Source organism: Cyanistes caeruleus, chromosome 3 (assembly GCF_971803275.1).
Source record: "Cyanistes caeruleus chromosome 3, bCyaCae1.hap1.1, whole genome shotgun sequence".
NCBI classification, from domain to species: domain Eukaryota; kingdom Metazoa; phylum Chordata; class Aves; order Passeriformes; family Paridae; genus Cyanistes; species Cyanistes caeruleus.
The window spans coordinates 70,334,998-70,355,554 of record NC_141703.1 but is presented as its reverse complement, the minus strand read 5'-3'; the positions used below and the strand labels follow the sequence as shown (position 1 = coordinate 70,355,554).

The window sequence follows — 20,557 nt, the reverse complement described above, 5'->3', positions numbered from 1 at the left end:
AATAATAGAGTCTCATTTACTACTCACAGCTGTTCAAAATGAGGAGAAAAGCATATTTGCACTATTTACTGTTTGGATATCCTGATAAAAGCATACCAATAAGACTGTTCTTTTCTTAAATAGGAATTGTTCAAACAGTTAAAAATTTTAGTTGTGTTTTTGAAGTAAAGTTCAGGCTATAAGTCATTGAATTTCCATTTAAATTATTATCTGACTAATCAACTCTACTCCCTGCTTCTGCTTTATGTGTGGAAAATACAGGTGACTGGGTCAGATTTTCTATTTCAATTATTCTTCTCTTTAATCTCAAATAATGGGCAGTCCTCTGTTTTGGTTGTCACTGCCTTTGTATTATTAGATGCATTGAGACTGACTGGCAAATCATAAAGGAGGTCTGTTGATAACATCCAATGGAAACTTAAAGAGCTGACTGTGACACTGTAAAGGCTCTGCAAAGGTTTAATGCATTACTTCATGCACTGTAATGAGTAATCCTCTACATCAGGGAATGAATCTATACAAAAGAATCACTAGAAGACATTCTGCTGTGTTAATTGGTGTGGGTTTAGCCTCTTCTAATTCAGAAATGTATTGTCTTTTTGTCTTTCCTTCATTATAACTGTATTTACACTTCTGGAATGTAATTATCTTCTGTGTAAAAAGACAAAATATCCTTGATATACAAGTAAATATTTCTGTGGAGTATGCAAGACCAGGGTATGGTTCACTAACAGAGCTTGCAGTTGAGGTATAAAGCCAAACAAAATTTGGATTTTAACACATATGTCTTGGTAATATTTCTTTCTGGAGGATTTAGAGAACTTGCTTTGAATCCCCCTTTTCTGTGTGTCATTTTCTAAGTAAATTATTGTAACTTTCCTTTAACTACATACAGAAATTATGTGATTTTTCTTTTGACTAAACATGGTTTGTTAGATTGATTTCACACAAATATATTCCATAATTCCATAATTAGGGCTGTGTGAGACAGATTCTGACACATTCTTCTGGATCAAAATATATGTCAAAAGTTCCATACCGAAGAGCTTTTATATATATGAGTATATATGAAGGAACACTGTATCTCTTGTAACAGAGGAAAAACACCAAACTGGAAAAGCTTGGTTCTTTCCTAGTCCTTTCCTGCTGTTACTTTGTGCAGGCTTGTGATGTAACACAAGTGGGATGCAGCCATAAGGTTTTCTCTTCCAGAAATGGGTGAGCTTGTGTCCCACCCTTGTGCTGATTGTCTCTCACAAACTTTGCTGCAGTTACAAAAGGCTTTCCTACAGTCAAACATCTCCTGTCGTTCCACATCGCTCTTTCAAGTTCTGAGTTAAGAACTGAGTTCGCTTTGTTGATTGAACACCTATCAGAGCACTTGCTCTTTATTATTGAGGATATGGATCATTTCTTTCATGCCTGCATCACACTAATCTCTGGATCTGTGCAAGACTTTTCCTTCCTGACAGTTTTATATTCTTTGGGGGAAACTGCTTTTTCCTTCCTTGCCATGGAAGGCTAGATATCTGAGAACAGGGAATTTGCCTTCCATTGCTTTTAACTATTACGTATTTAAGCATGGGGAATGTTGCCAGTGGCCCATAGGTGTGACAGTTGTCATTTTTGGTTGCTAAAAACAATTTCAGAATTGTAAATTTAAGAGTTATTGTAAACTTTTTAAGATACATGATAAGAATAGAATTGTGGGGTTTTTTTTCAATTTGCTTTCCTAGGTGAACACAGTGTATCCATACTGTTGTCATTTATCCCTTTTTCATCCTTTTGACCATGACGACTAGTTTCTGTCTGTGCTGACAGAATAACAGAGATCTCAGAAAAAGAATTTTCAGATTTCACAAAAACAGATGAATGAGTAGTGAAGAGAGAGCCACGTTAGTGCACTTACTGAGGTGAGAAGATTGTAGCATAAGCTCCTATCATATTTGTTGATGGCAGAACGTGTACAGAAAAGAAAATAATGGAAAGCAAATTATAATTTCTGAACCTCATGAAACTGTCCATTTATTATGATTGGGTGGGGAAAGAACAGAAAAATTTGAATACTAAAGTTTGAAACTTTAAGAAAATCATCTACTCTAATATAAAATTTAATTAGTATTAGCAGTCCCTACTTAGGGAGGTGTTAGCAATATAAATAATAAATTATTTCAGAGTGAGCAGATATAATGTAAATGGCTCCATAATACAGATGGAAATCATAGAATCAATTAGGAATAGAAATGTCTTTTTTTAACACTACTTTTTCATAATCTCTGGAGATGTTATATATAAAATATATATGGTAATAATCCAGTAAAAATTAAAGCAGATGAAGTTGATGGGATGTTTGGCCAAGGCAGAGAGGCCTTGGCTGTCTAGTTTCAGCATGAGAATTGCACTAATTATATGTAATCTGGTTTTCTCTGCTAAAGCATATATTAATGTATTTTGGAGAGAACACAGTATTCTACAGTGTTCTTTGAAAATACATTCCTTGTTTCTTGCTAGAATATGATAGAAAGTAGACATCTTAAAATGAAAGTAGAAATGTCAACGTGTGATTTTTAAAATAAATTGAATCAAATTTTGTTTATTTAATGAATTCACATCAGAAGCTCATGCAGCTGATAATAGGAGTTCACATAAGCAGTGCCTGTCTGGCGTTCAGAAGGTTGTATCTGATCAGTCCATGACAACATATAGGGCATATTTTGTATCTTTGTAACTCACAGCTGGCAACTCTATCTGCTAATCCCAGTGAAAGCTGCAGCTGGAAGTGCAAAACTACCTTTGAACTTGCATATCCTTCCTCAGAGATGTCTGAAGCCTTAGAGATGTGTTTCTTTTATGCTTCTTGTTAAATTAGGGAATGAATTGTTGCATTAAGAGTGAAGTCAGGCAGTGCATCCTCAAATATACCCATTGTTTAATATAGTGAAAGAAAGCTAAGAATGACTAAAAATGCTTAATTTTGCATATTTTCTTGTAATAAAAACTCACTGTAGAGTTCACTTCTTTGTTACATCTAAAAAAAAATCCTTATAGAATGATGAGGTAATCACTGTATTCACTTCTAGCTTGTTCATCTAAAATATGAACAAGCAGTTTGCAAGCATATTTAGTTTTGTTTCTTGACACTTTTAAGTACAGTTAGAACATTAAATTCTCAGCTGCAGAGTATGAGAATTTCAATATGTTTTTTCAAAGCAGCTTACCATACTTCGGTTTCTAGTAGTAACTTGTGCAACCTTTCATCTTATGAGTCAATCCTATAATTAGTATCCTTCTTTGCCAGAGGCATACTGCATGTTTGTTTTAGGTACAGAAAGTCTGCAAGAAATTTAACTTAATCATTACTTTTTAATGTAAGAGCTGGTTAGCTCAATTACACTAGATTAAAGTGAACTTGAAATTCCTGAGTTACAGAGAAGGGGCTAATCTGTGACCTGTAGTGAATAAATACCATTTCCTATGTGTTTTTTCGTTGTGTGCACTTACTAATGTGGGTAGCCCTTCAGCCCAGGCTTGCTATTAGTCACTATAGAAGTGACTATAAGCAATTATCTATTTTCTGTATGGAGTGGATTTGCAATGTTCTTATTTAACTTAGGTTATTCAAAATTATTCCATGATTGCACACATTGCAGTAAAGATGCAAAATGTTTTTTTCTGTAAACTTTTGCTTTATTGTTTTTAGGGGTAATCTGAAAAAAATAAGTAGTGGTTACAGCTTTTCAGTATTTTTTAGACAATTTCTAATTACAGAAGCATCAGACTGTTTTAAATATGTTAATTTAATAACACGCTCTTAAGCTGCATTCAGACTGAAAATACTAGTTCAAATTTATCTCTCATGATCACACAGGGAATAGTTGCATTAAGCAGCACTTCAGAAGCACTGAGTTTTGGTACCTCTGGTATAAATCCATTCTGACTGTGACTTTGGTACAGAGTCCAAGCTGTGACTGCCATTTGAATATTAAATACTGCTAAACAAGTGCACAGTAGTGTGTTGGGGGTTTTATTCTGCTTGGTGCTGGTAGGTACTATTTAACTCAATGATCTTAAAGGTCTTTTTCAACTTCTAAGGATTCTATGATTCTAAGTTGGTCAGCTACAAAATTCTTTGGCTGTGTTCCACTTAAATTTATTGTTTTTAAGAAAATACAGTAGAAAATGTATCCATCTGGGATCAAACTTCCCATACTGCCAACTCTCTATTAAGAAAGCCATTGTCCTGTAAAAGAACACTGAAATACTGCAGTGGTAGGACTGGAGTTACCTGGAGGACTGAAATGTATTGGAAGAAGGATAAAATGCAATAACCTAATAACAAGAGTTGTGTGCTGAGGACCTTAGCAGTAATGATTCATTATAAACCAACACCTCATGAGCTGGGAGCAGCCTCGGTCCCAGTCTCAGAAGGGCCTAGTGTTCCCTCAGATCACGTTTATCCTTCAAATTGCTGTCCCCTACTTTGTTCACCTTTAATTTTTTCGGGTGACAGACCTCACACATTTTCACTCTTACTGGTTCACTTGTGCTAAAGCAGTGTACTGCAAAACTCCTCTTTTACAAAGATCATAGAATAATCTCACGTGTTATTTTGGGCAGCAACATGTTCCTTTGAGGTATAGGCTGTGACTTTCCTAAAAACATGAGCTTTTTGTTAGAGCCTTTTTAACTAAAGGGTTGTGTCCACCAGTTTTAGTAAAGTTTCATTTCAGTCCAGTGGTATGTTTCTATGTGCATATTACTGAAAGTGATTTATAGTTACCCTGTCTGCATGTGGAAATTTAAGATGGAATTAATGCACCCTAATGTGGGCATCTAAAAGTTAATGCTTGGAACTGACATTGTTAGCCCAAAATCCCAATCAGGGGTGAGAATTAGGTACCTCAAGAGTTCAGGCAAGCCAGATAAGGTAAGCTTCAGTGACTAACACTAAGCTTAGTTTTAGTTAAGCTTTTTAAGTCTTCTAAGAATAATTACTTCTCAGGAGATTCTGTTCCTGGCTTAGTTTTAGAATGAAGCTAAAATGACTATCTCTGGCTTTGTCTTCAGACCTTCAGACTTCTATACTTATGAATTTCACTTAGATGCCAATTTCAGGTTAGATGAAAACTGCAATTCAACATTGAATGATTGTGTCTAAAGCCTGATCTTACTCTTTTTTCTTTTAAATTAATTTTAAGGAGGAAAATTACTTTTTAGAGTGTAGATTTTTTTTCACTCCTGCTATATAAATAAAAACACAAATAAAAATTTAGAAAAATATTTTTCATACCTTTGGATAAAATGTCACTTACAAACCAAAGCCCATATTCTAGGAGAACTTGCTAAAGTTGGAATATGCCAGAATTGAGGCCTCCAACCATAATGAGATTCCCTCATGTATAGTTACTCTAATATAGATTGTGTTTGCATTGTTGCATATTTTTTCCCACTGGGCCTTTGTTCATTTAAGGCACAGAATAGGCAAAATCTATAGTTCTATAAGTCTCACTTTATTTGCTGCACACTATTTTATATTCCATGCAGAATGTGAGGTTTTAAATACTGCTGGACTTTTCTGGGGTTCTGCCACTCTAGAGAAGTTGTTACAGATTTTACAGTTGTGACTGACTTTTATCTTTTCAATGGAAGTGGCATTAAATGTTTAACATCTGTTAACAAAATGAAACAGAGGAAGTCAAAGGCCCTCAAAACCCTTCATTGTTTCTTGACAAAACCAGAGCAGGATGCCACCTTCTAGACTGTGAATATGTATAATGGCTACATCTATGAGCTGGTGATCGGACGTTCACTCTATATTCAGTGGAGAGATCAAGGGTTAAAACAAATCAGATCCTGAAAGAACCTTTCTCCTACCCACACTACCCCCTGCCCTCCCCATCCCCTGTAGGGAAAGTGCAGGTGATTCCGTCCAAAGCGGATCTTTGGATTGGTCAGATGAATCTCACTTGCAGAGCTTGACTTTCCAAAGACAACCTTTCAGAATGTCTTCTGTATTCCATGGCTAATTCCTATTGACTTCTGTTAAAGAGGGGAGGTGTTAAGTTTCAGATTAAGTAATATACTAAAGCAAGGATCTTGTATATAGCAGCCTTTTGTTCTGTATAACTTGACTTTGTCCCCACAGCTTTAAGTGGTGATTCTATTACTGCTTTTCATAGCTATTGTTATTTCTGATGTCAAAGCTACAGCTTTTTCATTTGTTTCATTAATAAAGTTTGCATGTGCATGTGTGCACAGCATGCACACTGATGCACTGTAGGTAACTTCTTTGCAGTAAATCAAAGATTTATGCATTTATGGTATCTGCAGTAATACAATGAGCTGAGGATGCATAGCTGACTTCTAAAGGTGTTAGCTTCTGTGTTACAGAATTTTGAAAATTTATATTTAATCCCATGTATTTCATATTACTTACCCCCCAAAAAGTGTTTTTAAAAGATCCTGAGATTGCAATGTTAAAAATTAAAAAATACCAGTAGTGTTAGTTATGCAACTCTTAACCTTAATTCAGAATTGTAATTCAGCTTAGTGGAGTGTATTATGAAACTGTCTTAATTACATAAACATACTTTTTGTTTCCCCCAGTGCAGACTTATTTCTCCCCCCAACATGTGCCTTGTGTGGAGAATTTAAGGTATCCTAGTGATATTTAAACATAATTGTAAACAAGAAAAATGTAAGTGCTAAGCAAGCCTAAGTCTAGTTTATTTAGTTTTGTTCCAGTCAACATATCACGTGATTGTTGGCTGTGCAAAGAGGGGCCCTCATTACTTCTGCCAAAACTTTTCAACTGGGCAAATTCAACTGGAGAGAAGAAATAAGCTTTTACCTAGCTCAGCTTCTAGCCTAGTGGCTAAAACAATCTCCACAAAGGTGGTAGAAGAGTCTTCATTTCATACTTCTTGGCAAAGAGCTCTTAAACTCTACTCAGAAATTACCTCCTCTTTCAAGAGTTGCATCTGAAAGGCATTATAAGCCATGCTTGTGATTTGTCTCTAATTTTAAAATAAGATCATAGACTTTGTTCTCCATAGAGTTTTAAGAGAAGTGGAAGCTCCTCTCTGCCTCTGAGTAATTTATGGGAAGAGCAAAGCACATAATCCTTCTCCAGGTTTCTGTAGCTATAGGCTGAGCATGGTGGAACTGTTACTCATATGACAGATATTTCAGATTCTATTCTGTATTTAACCTTTTCTTCACACTGTGTAGGAAGTATGTGACCTAATACAGACCTCTAGCTTCACAGTTAGATTTGGATTTTAGAATTACAGATTTTTACACCTTAACTTTTGAGTACTTAAGCCTTGTCCCTTTGTTACTTTTCCAAATGGATACCAAAATACAATGGCATCAATCTTTTATGTGATTTTTAGATTACTCTAATTATTTGCAATCTGAAAGTTGTAGGTCTTCTGTATTTTATTTCTCATATATTCTCTCAATCTGGAAATAACCTTTTTAAAATGTAATGTAATAAATTGTCCAGTGTTGAACACACATGCACACATACATGTATTTTCAGATCTCTTTGAGTACTGATTTTTTATTAGTCATATCTCATAACTGGGCTCTTTCTGTGTGGGATTTCTAATACTTGGAAGAATTTCTTTAGCATTTATATTTTTCATATTTGGTAACAAAAAAATATTAGTACATTACAGAGAGTTTGAAGAGAGAAGATGCTTCTAGCTATCAGGATTTCATTTTCCTTCCCCGGCTCTTTCAGATTTTAATTTTAGGCCAGGAGGCAACGAGGGAAAAGTTTATAAAACTTTATTGAATTTTCTGGTAGCTGCTGGAACATCTAGCTGTCTGGAATAGATAAGTTATTTGGCCAATTCAAGAAGTTTCTTTTTGAGCAAAATAAGGAAATTATTACTGCATCTACTTTGATATTCAGAGTAGTTTTTTCTTAATTGTATCACTTATTGATATATTTGTTCTTTAATATATAATCACTATTTTCTAGAGCTTTAGAAGCTTTAGATTTTTTTTATAATCACTATTTTCTATTGTTGTTTAGAGCAACAATATATTGTTGTTCAAAATAACAGCATACTTTGTTATTCTGGTGACAGAACAGCTTGCAAACAGAAGTGACATACCTGAGTACTGTTGCCATTACAAAGCATTTTTAAAGCAAGGACAAAAGCCATAGTTCTTGAAAATATATTGCATAGACTGACTATTAGTAGTGTTTATGGAAATTTGTGGAAACTTAGGACACAGGCTTGCAATCATTATGAAATATTTTGCTTTACTCCCTGGGTGTTACCACAGCTGAGCCAGGATAAGGAGGGAAATATTTGGGATGGAAAGTGTTAGAAATTACTTCTTGTTGAATCAGAGAGGGACAAAAGCTCTTTTATGACCAATTTACATTTCATTTTGTGGTTTACTGGGATTTGTACAACTAAATACATAGATAGATGTATAGATGTGTGTTCCCTGCCTAGGGGCAGGCTTAGGTCCTCTAGCAGCGCTCAGTCATGGTCACAGCACAGAGCTTTCCACACTGTCATATTTCAACCTACTGAAAACCAACCTATGCACCAATCTACAACCCCATCACACAGCAGCTATAAGAGCTTGTTTGAATCTTTTGGAACAGGGCTGTAACCTGTCTACATAAAGTTCACAATGTTCAATTACAGATTTGATTAATGAAAGAGGATTATTCTCTATTGGCTAAAGAGAACTTTCAGACATGCTTATTCTTCTGCTTACCTGTGTGTCATTGCCATTTTACTAGTGAATTTACAGGTAGATTCTGAAGGGTTCATGGTCCCCCTCTCCTCCCTTAGCAAGTGGGTGATGGGAGTAGTTCCCACATGAACAAGGTTTGCTTTTCAGCAATGCAAACTCCTCCTCTACTTATGTGAGCAGAGTCTGGTGTGTTTTGAGACTGAGAGCAATAGAGTGTGTACAGAGACTAAAAAGAAGAGAAACTGTCATTAACAGACCAAATGGACTCAAATTCTGCACAGGGATGTTTTTGTTCTCTAACCAGTCCTAAAGTCCTAAAGATTAAATGGGACCACACATACAGAATGCAAAATACAAAGATACAAAAAATACTTCCTGCTTTCATTTTCTGTTGAAAAGATGAGACAGCTTTCATAGCCTGTGTGGGATAGATGCATTCTACAGTTGGATTTGAACAATGGAATAGTCTAAAATAGTGAGTTCTATTTCACACGATGTCTGGTAATTAATGTGGTTAAAAGTACAAATTAGAGGTGATGTAAGAAAATAGATTTTCTACTGTATCTAGCAGTCTCGTATGTTCTGACATAAGTTTTATGGGACATTGTTTAAACACATGAAAACACCTAAAAAAGAAGTTGCATTTTCAAGAGAACAGGCATAGCCCACCCTCAACTGTCAGAGACGCAAAGGTGCTTTCTAGAAGCAAAAGTCATAAAGGTAATTGTTGGCAACACTGCAGTCATTCACAGCAACATAGACTTATTGCCATCAGACCATGCTGGGTTTTCAGTTTATGGAGGAGAGATTTGTCTTTTCTTATTAATAACCAGTATGTTGTGGGGTAGAATGTGTGTAGTTTAGTGATGACATAAATTTTATCCCACTTCCTCAGATTTTTTTTTTCTTACTCTCAGGGTTTTTCAGGTTATTTGAGGGTAGCAGTGATCTGAGCTGTTACTCTCATGGACTTTTATATTCACATGGCTAGACAGTTCTCAAAGTCAAAAGTTTTATGTATGAAACAATGTTACTTTTGTACCCATATAGTGGCTCAATTTAGATCACCATGGTAATATCGAGATTTCACATGTCTGAATTGCTAGAAGGAAAATGTGTGGCAGAGGTTGGCTATGCCTTACAGACATTGTGGTGTGTAACCAGTACTGTGGAGTTCATATATATTTTAAATTCACATACACAGTGCAATTGTTCTACTATTTTAAACATAAAAGGCTGTCAGCAGCTGGGGTTTGTGAAAATACACAGTGCAAGAGAAATGGTCTTGGAAGGGAATAAATCACATTTCAAAGATTTTAATTTATAAGCATATTTCTCAGGATTTCCAAACAATGGATAAATACTTGAATAGTCATTTTCTCCCCTAGGGCATTTTGGTACATTTATTAAAAAAATAACAAAACCAGCAAAATAAAACAAACAAAAAGGAAAAATTGTAGGCCATTAACTAAAGGCTTTATAGTCAGCACTTGGAGTACATTTGAAAAATGTGGTTTGACATGATGAACTTTTGGGTGTGGGCCGTGCATGCAAAAGGCTGTCTTTTTACAGATGCTGGGAGACTCTGTCCCCACTGTTTACCACAGTCTCCAACAGTAATGTTTAATAAAGTTTCTTGCCTCCTGCTTGAAAGATCAGGAGAAGGGAGGCAATCTGCTGCTTTGTAAAAACTCAGAGATATATTCAGGGAAAGTTGCTTTGTGTTAATCCTCAGTAGTATATAAAACATGCATTTTATCTATATATACAGATCTTACACATGTAGCATTTGAATTGTCTACGTAAGATATATAAGAATCATTTTGCTTATTTGGAGCTAGGTAAACATATTGCCTTCTTACTTTTAAATGAATATAAATATCTTTACTCATTTTTTGGTGGTTTTTTTTTCAAAATGAAGGATTTTCAAAATGAACCACATTGCCTTACATTGGCTTGCCTTTTCTGCAGATCAAGAGCACACACACACAGATAGCCACTGCAGTTCAGCTGACAGGCAGTGACTTGTTAAATTACACAGCTTGAGGGTATGTCTGAGCCCTCAATTCTTGTCAAATTAAGGTTGATATCACTGAGTTGGGCCATTCAAGTAAAGGTAATGGGCAACATAATATTCCACATTTTATTCTCCTCAACTTTACAAGTTAGTGTATGTTTCCTGTATCCATGGAAGAAACATACAGTGTTGCAAGTTCTGTTCTCATATGCTTGATCTACCACAAAAAGCTTTCTTTTTGGTTTGCTGATTCCAGTAGCAACTGTAGTTAATCATGGCTCTGGAAAAAAGGAAAAAAAATTGGAGAAAATAAACATGAAATCAGTGACAAAGGAAGTCTTTTTACATTTTGCCCTGTCTCTTGTTGTTTGGTATAATAGGCTGAAAATTCAGCTATTCTGTTTATTGGCAGAAATTTTAGTGATACAGCTGGGATTCCATATGTTCCATATTAACTGAGTTATTGCTGTTTAACTGTCTTGGATTAACAGAAACTTTACTTGCTTTTAAGGACCACACCTTTGCATATACTGCCATTATAATGTAATATTGGTAATTAAGGGAAGAATGTGTATTTAAGCTTACTGCTCAAAATTATGCAGGAGACAGTTTGATATTTTGGGTAATTCTTCAACATTAGCAAATTTTCAGAATATGTTACAACTAAAACTTAAAAAAGGAAATCAATTTCTTAAATAAAATAGGGATAATATGCACATGCTTTCCAGAATCAGAAAACAGTGTGCACCTCCTCCCTCCTTTCTGAATGTATCCCATCCTGTTCACAAAGTGTTTAATTGCATATTTTAATTTAATCATGTAGCCATCTAATAGATGTAAGTACAAGTTCAAATTTAAAATGCAACTCCTTACTTTACTGAAGTGGAACCATTAAGTCTGTGAAAAGAATGAGTTTATGAAAATGCATACATGTGTGAGTAACACTGAAAGCAGAGTTCAGCAATGCCCAACGGGCCACTTCTACAATAGCAATCCACTTCTGAAATGTTGGTCTCTGCAGGGAAGATCACTATCATTATAATTAGAGCTAGACTACAATGGACTGCTCAGAGTAGCTATTCCAAATAGTTCTTTGAAGGTGAAAATGAGTGGTAGGCATTCTCAGGAATAGAAAATTGCTTTCTCAAGTGAAAAAAAATCCACCAAATAAAACAAATCTTTGATAGCTAGATGGCTAAAAAAAAAATTAAATTTTGCTGATATTTAAAATTAAATCACTGCACTTCCATTTAGAATATTGCTGATGGTCATTAAGAAAATACAGAATTTATATTTTCCTAGAATACGTAATATGTAACCGTACTTGAAAATAGATGTGTTTTGTGAGCAAATGAAGAGACAAAAATATAGAAACTCCATCTCCTGTGCTCTATTTCTTTTTTGCCCTTTAAAATTGCCAATTCTTTTTTCTGCAAATTATGAAGGCATAATTACTAAGAACTGTTTAGTGCTCTTGTGTACATTAATACAAGTAGGTGTATTGGTATGAAAAATATTTGAAGATGTTCTGATCAGGTTTTTTTTTTTGTCTGGTTTTTAAATACTTGTCCAGTCTGTCTTTAACCTTCTAAAAGAAACTAGATCAGACAGTTGACTAAAACTGAAAACCTGATACCAAAGCACAGTCTGATCACACCAAAGCCAGCACACATTGCTATACAGACAGGATTTTATATAGATTTACTGCTTCTCACAGATATCCTGGAACTTCATGTAGAAATTTCTTCAGTCTGCTAAAACTATAAACTTAAAACCACAGTTGCAAGAATCCTAGAAACTGAGAGAAAAGTTTTCTCTGTGGAAGATTGCAGTGGCCCTGCCAAGAGCATTCAAATTAGGACAAAATGATTACGGCACTTACTGCATTTTCATTAAAATTAACATTGACAATTTGGAAAAGAGGCCATAGAACTTAGCTCTGTGCATAAAGGAATTCTAGAAGAACATGAGGAAAAGCATAAGTCATAACTATGTGAGAGAAAATATAACTGTGCCAGTGGTCAGTCAGTCTGAGTTATTAAAGTATCCTGATGTTCAGAGGGCACCTCCTGTGTTTTAGTTTGTGTCCATCACCTCTGGTCTGAGAAAAGAACCTGGCTCTGTCCTCTCTGCACGCTCCCTCCAAGGATTTATTCAAATTGATGAGGTTCTCCTGAGCCTTCTTGAGCGTGAGCAATCCCAGCTCTCTCAAGCTTTGATCGCAGGAGAGAGCATCTCCAGTTCCTCAGTCATTTCTGTGGCTCTCTGTTTGTACTTCTTTCTTCACAGTTGCTCCACTCTGTGCAACTTGGCAAGTTGAAAGCATGTAAAAAAGATCTGCTATAAGTTTGCTCTTCAGATTTTGATGTGACAGTGGAACATAATAGTACAAATTGGAGGTAAATGGAAATATTTTAGCAGATGTAAATGCGGCAACTCTTGTTTCTCTTTATGCTGAAATCAGAAAATGAGCAACTAAACTTTTTTCTTCTGTATAATGGCCAAAATCTGATCTCTCTACCTTTTTATATTACCCTATTTACTAGCAACTACATGATACCATAAGCTCGAGAAACTGTGTTTATTTAATACACTTGGTGGGTTATTTTATTTTCTGGAATCTTTATTTCATAGAATATAGTGTTTTCTTTGGTTTTGAGTGGTCTAAAGTCTTAGAATTAAGTTGATTTTTCAAAATGCCTAGGTTTTGTCAATCCCTATAGGCATTATAACAAAGCAGTATGGTGTCACAAACCCTTTGGTGCCCATGTTTGATGTGTGCAGAGGAAATACCATTACTATTGCAGAAAAGTATTCCTGAGTAATACAAGTTCACTCATTGCACTGACTAAGCTAGGAAGTTCTCTCCTGCCATTATGAAATTGCAGTAACCATATTGAACAATTGTATGTACGAAAAATTTGATTAGAGGTTTTAATATACTCTGGCATTTATCTCACAATTTAAACTTATGACTACATAGTCCATTTCTAAGGATATTACAGTCTTTAGGTTTTAACCAAATATCTTCTGGGGTAAATAGGCAAAGTAACTTATTTTTGTAAGTTAGTAAAATATGGTTTGTGGTTTCTTAAAATTTTGCTGCCATAGAAGTACTCTATGTTTTATTCCTTTTTCTCATTGAAGGACTTCAAAGTAAATTGAAATTGGTGGGCTGACAAGATTCATAGGTTTTTTAAAAAATAATTTAATTTAAAAATCTATAAGACAGTTTCAACAGTTGTAGTTAAAGTTTTGATCCTTTAAAAATATTTTTCGCTTTCCACCTAAAAACATTTGTATCTGGAAACGTTGGTTAAGTCTTCATGAATTTGGGTATAAAGTCAATCTGTTGAATGTTGACTAGAGGTATCATCTAGTATAAAAAAAAAAAAATCAATGAAGAAAAAGAGTTGGCAGAGTTGAAATCCTGGGTTTGGTCTTGGAAATGACCATGGTGTCATGACGTATACAACAAAGCAGGATCGTAATTTTGACTGCATTTGGACTTCTGTGGGTGTCTCAGTGCCCAGAAAGTTTCCTTATTAAGGGAAGTTCATGTATTTGTGACTCCCTCTAGTGGATCACTCTCTCAGCTCTACCCTAGGAAATGTTCTCCATATTAAATTCATGTGACATTATACATTCAGATGTCTTTGTTTTCACGGTGAGGATCTGATTCCATTCTCATGGACAGTACGAATGTGTTTGTGTACATCTCCACCCATTATCACACAGTTTGCAATGTATCTTTTCTAAGATTCCTTTTCATACTGAGGGTGTGACTAATGTTGCACGTATAAATACATTCTCTTTTTTGCAGAGAACATTCTCTTTTTTTCTGTGCCACAAACCTCTTCTGTTTCCCAGACTTTCTAGTACATGACTATGTTCTGGAAATGTCTGAAGACATTTGCCTTAATTATTATTTAATTATATTTCAGGTACCACCAAGGTAAATCTTGTGAAGATCCCTTCAACTGCTTCCAGTCCTCGAGACACCGCTCTGGCAGCTGTTATCTGCAGTGCACTTGCAACAGTGCTCTTGGCTCTTCTCATCCTTTGTGTTATCTATTGCAAGAGGCAGTTCATGGAGAAGAAACCAAGCTGTGAGTTTCCAATTATTACTGTTTCTTTATATTTATAGAGTGGTATTAGTTTGGCAGATATCTCTGTAGGTAAAGAAATGAAACTTATACATCATTTAAGCAAATTTAGCATTGAGCTGGTCAACGTAGCAGAGCCCAGGACTTCATCCAAGTTTGCCAGCTGAGTGTGGAAGCATTTTCTCCTGCTACTGAGAAAATGCTGTGGAAATGACCAGAAAACCTCCAGTTGTATCAATTCCATGCCATACTCTACTAGATGCTGCACAGATGTATTTGGATCATTCATGATCCAAGATGGGACATTACAGAGTTTCAATGTCAATGTGGAAATACCAGTTTGGAAGATCTGTGCATCAAATGCTATTGTGAAACACAGATGAGGTCATCAAGAAAATGAATGTGGCCAGTGTAGATAAGAGATTTGTCCTTAAAAGTTTTGGTTTTATGGGCATATTCAAGATTAATTAAATGCCTAAGACAGATTTGTAAATTTCTTTTAAATCCCTAACAGCTCATCAATGTAATTTGTTTATAATAAACATTTTTTTGCTTCTTAATTTAAATTAAGAAAAAAGTGAAAAGCACTTTAGTTCCTATTTATAGTTTTAAAAAAATATATTAAAATATGTTTATAGCGTCTAATGGATAACCCTGGGTGTGAAACAAGAATACTATCTAGGATGAATTGATGTTATTGCTGCTTTCAGCACAAACAGAAGCTAAAAGGTTTATAGAGACATTGTAAGAATTGTTCCTAACCTAGAATTTGCTTTACACATGAGTTTTGAGAAATTCTGACACAGTGAATTCAGACTTCATTTAGTGAAGTGCAATAACTTGTTTGCCTTGGCCTGCAATTATAGAGATTAAAGGAAGTCTGCTGTTAATATAAAGCTCTTGAAGATAATGTAAACAAAATCCCAGTGGCTGAAAGCTGACTCTGGAAAATTTCAGATGGGAAGCACTGAGAATCATTAACCACTGCAAAAACGTAACAGTGAATAAGATATACTCTCAAATCATCAAAATGAGAGCTGATGTCTTCCTAGAAGGGGCTGTAGTTGAACCAGCTGTTCTAGTCTTTGTTGCAAACCTGTGGATTAAGTTATTGGAAGCCACAATGTGGATTTTTCAACTGGAAAATGTATGGACATACTTTATAGCATGACAATTAGACATTCTGTGAAGATAGAGGGCTCTGAGCAGGAAAAAGGGTGACACTTTACTGACATAGATTTTTTATTCACTTTGTTCCAAGGGTCTCTGAGATCACAGGACATTCACTACAACGGCTCTGAATTATCATGTTTTGATAGACCACGGCTAAGTGAATATGACCACAGAACGTGTTGCCAGTGCCAAAGAAGTACATCACAGACATGTGGTATGTTAGGTCTACTGAAAGGTGACTTTATTTTATCTAACACTTGAGTTGTGAAAATTACATTTAACTGCAGAGCTAACACTGTCAAACTACCCTTTGTCCTAGGCTTATTTCTTAATAAGCAGAAACAATTTTTAAGTAGCTATTTGGGTTTATTTTTTGTTTTTTCCTGTATTCATTTCAGTGTCTTCACTTGAAAAAAAAAATTAAAATGTCTATTCCATTTATTTCTGATAAAAATAGCACTACATCTGGCTTTGAGACTTAAATTAGTGTGAAGGATTTACCAGAGAGTATCTAAGAATGTGCAATGTATTCTAAAGTGCATTAACAACCCAGACAATTGAAATCCTTGACATTTTTTGAAGTTGTATCAGAACAGATGCAGTTATGACATTAAGAAATACATAATTTAACACAAAAGCACAGGCTTAAATATCATCCTGATAGCTTAACTCAGAATGCTTCCACATATGTGTATTCAACTGAGAAGAAAATTAATTTAAAAAATAGGTATTCATGACTGGCTTCTATACTACTTCTGGAGAAAGGACTCGACTTTCATAAATATTTCAATTTTAAAGGAATAAAGATGTTTTTTAAAAATGTTTTTACAGCAAGAGATCTCTTTCCTCAATCCATGTATTATAATGTAACTGGCAAACTAATACTCAAGTTTGAAAAAGAACAGAGACTAAGTTTATACAGAGCTTTGACAGTTTTAACACTATTGAATTCATTTTCATTCCCTAGGACCAGTTCACTTGATTCCCTCCCTGTGCTGTGATGAAACCTGTAGCATGGAGCACAGCAGTCACAGCTGTGCTTTCCACTCACAAACCACACTCAATGAAAGGTAACTTAGTTTTACAAATGTGTATTAAACATGAAGTATTTTTTAATTAATATTTATACAGAGACACCAGCTGCTTGAAGTGGAATGAGGGATTTTGATGAGCTGTACCCATATCATCCCAAGTTGTGCAAGAATAGGTTTATGGTGAAAAAATTAATTATTACTTAGTAAATGCTGACTTGATCCATGTGTTTCTCTGAAAAAGTGGCTTCTCTCACAAACAGATAATATTCCTTTTACTCTGTGGTTCCTTTGGAGCTTTGGCCACCCCCTGTTAATGGTTAGCAAGAGTTGCTGCATAAACCCATGAACTGGGGGAAATGAGGTACAATTCACAAGTGGCATAGAGATTTATTTTTTTTTAAGGAAGTATTTAGGACTGCAAGATTTAAAATATCTATTATTTCTGAATTTCTAGCAGGTCTTAACCTTTATTTTCTCTCGATTAGCTGAGTTTACGTGCAGTACTAGAGTAGTTATTTTTACAGCAGGGCCATGAGCTAAATATATAACATTTATGGTGTCCTTCAGAGTTTCCTGGTTACAGATTTTAACACAGGATATATTTATTTCTTTTAACTAGAATAATTTTCCATATAAGGTTTAAATTGTTCTTCAGCTGTTTTGTTCTTATGGCCACATGTAAATAAAAATGTAGAGGGAGCTTCTTCATAAGTACTGTTTGTGCAAGGTGACTTAGTGACCTAAGTACAATATCTAAGTTTTCTATAATAACTTGTTTAAATACCAACAAGCTTGAGTCATCTTTGTATACCACTGAGGCTGACAAATTGAAAGCTGTATACTTTTTGAGGAATCTTTTGGTTAAGGCTTTAAAAATAACTGTAATATCCATGCTATGTGGACATCAAAGATTCTGTGGTTCCTTCCAGTAGAAATGGAGCTTGTGCCAATTTCCTTTGCCAGAATAATGTATTTCCTTCAATTGTGGTGCAATGTCCTGACTTTTGGCCTCATCTCTGAAAATGCTTTGTGTGTATGTCAAAGCTATTAAAGCATTATGTTTTGGAAATGAGTAAGGCTGCTCAAAAACTGTTATAGGCCTGTTAATGTGGGACAAGTTTTGTCACACTGCGTATCAGACTTAATATAGCCTTTGCATTTTAAAAATCTGTAGAAGGTGTTTGAAAATAAAACACATAGATATAAATTCCTGGTTTTGTTAATACTTATTTTGGTGTATATATACTGAAAAACACTAATGGCCTTTCAACAGTGTTTACCACATGTCACTGTTATAGTGCACTTTAAATATATTTGAGGTAGATAACACTGAGTTTCCACTTCTACTTTCTTCCATTTTCCAAAAAATAAAAATAATGCTTGCTCTTCTTTAATATTATGTCCTTTCCACATAAAAGAGAATAGAAGAAAAACTTTTTGCATTTTGAAGGCTAGGCAGAACAAACTGAAAAATCCATTTTTCAGGTTTAAAGCAAACACAAGGTTTCAAGAAGCTTTGTTGCCTATTCCATTCTCCCAGTCTGAAGCCACTTTACTTCTTTTACTTCCATATTAGATATTACTTCCATACTTAGATATTTGTCTATTTACAGTTTGGGGGAGAAAAAAAACCCAAACCAACCAAACCTCCCCTGGTGTTGGAGACTGTAGACTCTGCTCAGCCATCTTTGTTGCTGCACTTTAAGACTGCTACATCTTAATACTCCCCTCTCCATGCACTCAGAAAAGAAAAAAAAAATCCTTCTTCTTTGTGACAGTGTTTATATCTGAACAGTATTATAGTATTTTTTGTCATATTTCTGACCCTAAACAACCCCAGCTGTAGTTCATGTTTTGTGGAATCCTGGATTCGCTGTCTGAAGTAGTGTTCACCAGAGCTTTTGTCATTTCCAGACAAGGAATTAAGTAATTAAAATACTGATAATATTTTCTGGAATGCTTTGTAAACCATGTGCCTTTTATCCTTCCGCAGAGCTTCTGATTCTGTTGGAGAAATGATTCCTGCTTTCCTTGGTTCTCTTTCACACTCTACCGGTGGAGACATTCCAGATGCTTGGCCTCTTATGCAAAACTCAGCTTGTTGTGACAGCATTTCTATCTGTGAATCACATTCAGAACTGACTGGAGGATCTGCAAAATCCTGCAGCCTTGAGACTGAAAATGCAGCCGCTGTTGAATTGGATAATAACCAGGAACTAAGTGAAGTACTTATTTCAGCTAAGTCTCTTGATGGAAATGGTGCAAAGTCCTTTGAAATCTCTGAACACAGAACATGCAGAGAAGCTTCATCACTTCGGAACTCGGTGACTGCTGAAAGCCAGCCAAAGTGTAATGGAACAACAAATGACTCTACAGACTGATAAAGAGGTAAAAAACATCACTACAGAGGAATGAGAATGAGTGCTCCAGGCATGTAGAGCCAGATAAAAATAGAGTTGTAAGAAGTTTCAGGGTTCTATTTCTCCATAGGTTACACCTAGCTATTGCTGAGATAAATTAAACCTCTACAAGAGATGGAGCAGTTTCACATTTTTCAATCATTAACTGAATTTGAAAGGTGTAATTACGCAAACCATGGTGTTGAAATAATACTAACCAGAATACAGGGGTAAGTCTGTACACCAGTCAGCTTTTATCAAGGAATTCTTTCATTAAATTTCAAGGGAAAAATTAATAGTCTTATGATCAAACCACTGTGTAAGGATAACCTTTGTTTATGAGTGAGAACTGAGGAATTGGCTTTGCTTATTGCAAACAAAGCATAAAAGACGTACAAGTGTTCACCTAAAACTATTTATGGAGCCTTTCTGTGGAGTAAATGCAGTAGTAGTAGAAACACAACAGAATCTCAAATGCTTTATAATGCCATTTATATTCCCATGTCATCAGATAAAACATAAGTTAATCCATAAAATACAAATTTATCTGTAAAAGCTCAGAGAAAATGCAGGTCTGAGGTCAAAAGAGGTGACAAACTATTGTCTCAACTATGTAAGAGTGGAACTGTTGCAAAAAGTCACTCTGCTACTGCTTCAACATTATCTCTTTTTGAATATTTTCCATATCTTTAAAATGGAATTTTCTACTTTTGGAAGTAATCTGGAGCCTCAAGGAACTAATCTGTGAAAGGATCCAAAATTATGGCCTGTGTCCTGATGGAAAGTGGTGTTGTTTCTCCAGGCTTATGCAGGCTGTGGCTGGAAAGCTGAAAGAATCCCTTGTACATGAACTCAGAGGCAGGAACCCAAGAAATTGCCACTAATATTAATAATGCACCAAACTTAATTAAGAATATTATGCTATCTGTAATTATGAAAATTTTGAGCCATCTGCAGAAGTAAAACTGCATTCCTTTGATCCTTTTCCATTTGGTTTGCATTAACACTTTTGTGTTATTCCTAAATATGAAGTAGAAAGTAATTAGTATTTAGGAAAAACCACACATATTCTGAAAACATGTAAGAGCAATAGTTTCTTTG

The 20,557-nt window shown here is 35.1% G+C and overlaps 1 protein-coding gene across 5 annotated transcripts in view; it reads left to right on the top strand.

The window, feature by feature from the left end:
- TNFRSF19 (TNF receptor superfamily member 19) overlaps window positions 1-20,557 on the top strand; it is a 56,949-nt gene that overhangs the window by 32,806 nt on the left and 3,586 nt on the right. For all 5 annotated transcript variants that reach the window (XM_086881822.1, XM_023919394.2, XM_086881821.1 and 2 more), the window contains 4 exons: window positions 14,689-14,853; window positions 16,112-16,237; window positions 16,991-17,093; window positions 19,051-19,445. In XM_086881822.1, the coding sequence (XP_086737948.1) occupies window positions 14,689-14,853; window positions 16,112-16,237; window positions 16,991-17,093; window positions 19,051-19,438 (782 nt within the window). In that variant the 3' untranslated portion in view covers window positions 19,439-19,445. The remainder of the gene's footprint in view (window positions 1-14,688; window positions 14,854-16,111; window positions 16,238-16,990; window positions 17,094-19,050; window positions 19,446-20,557) is intronic.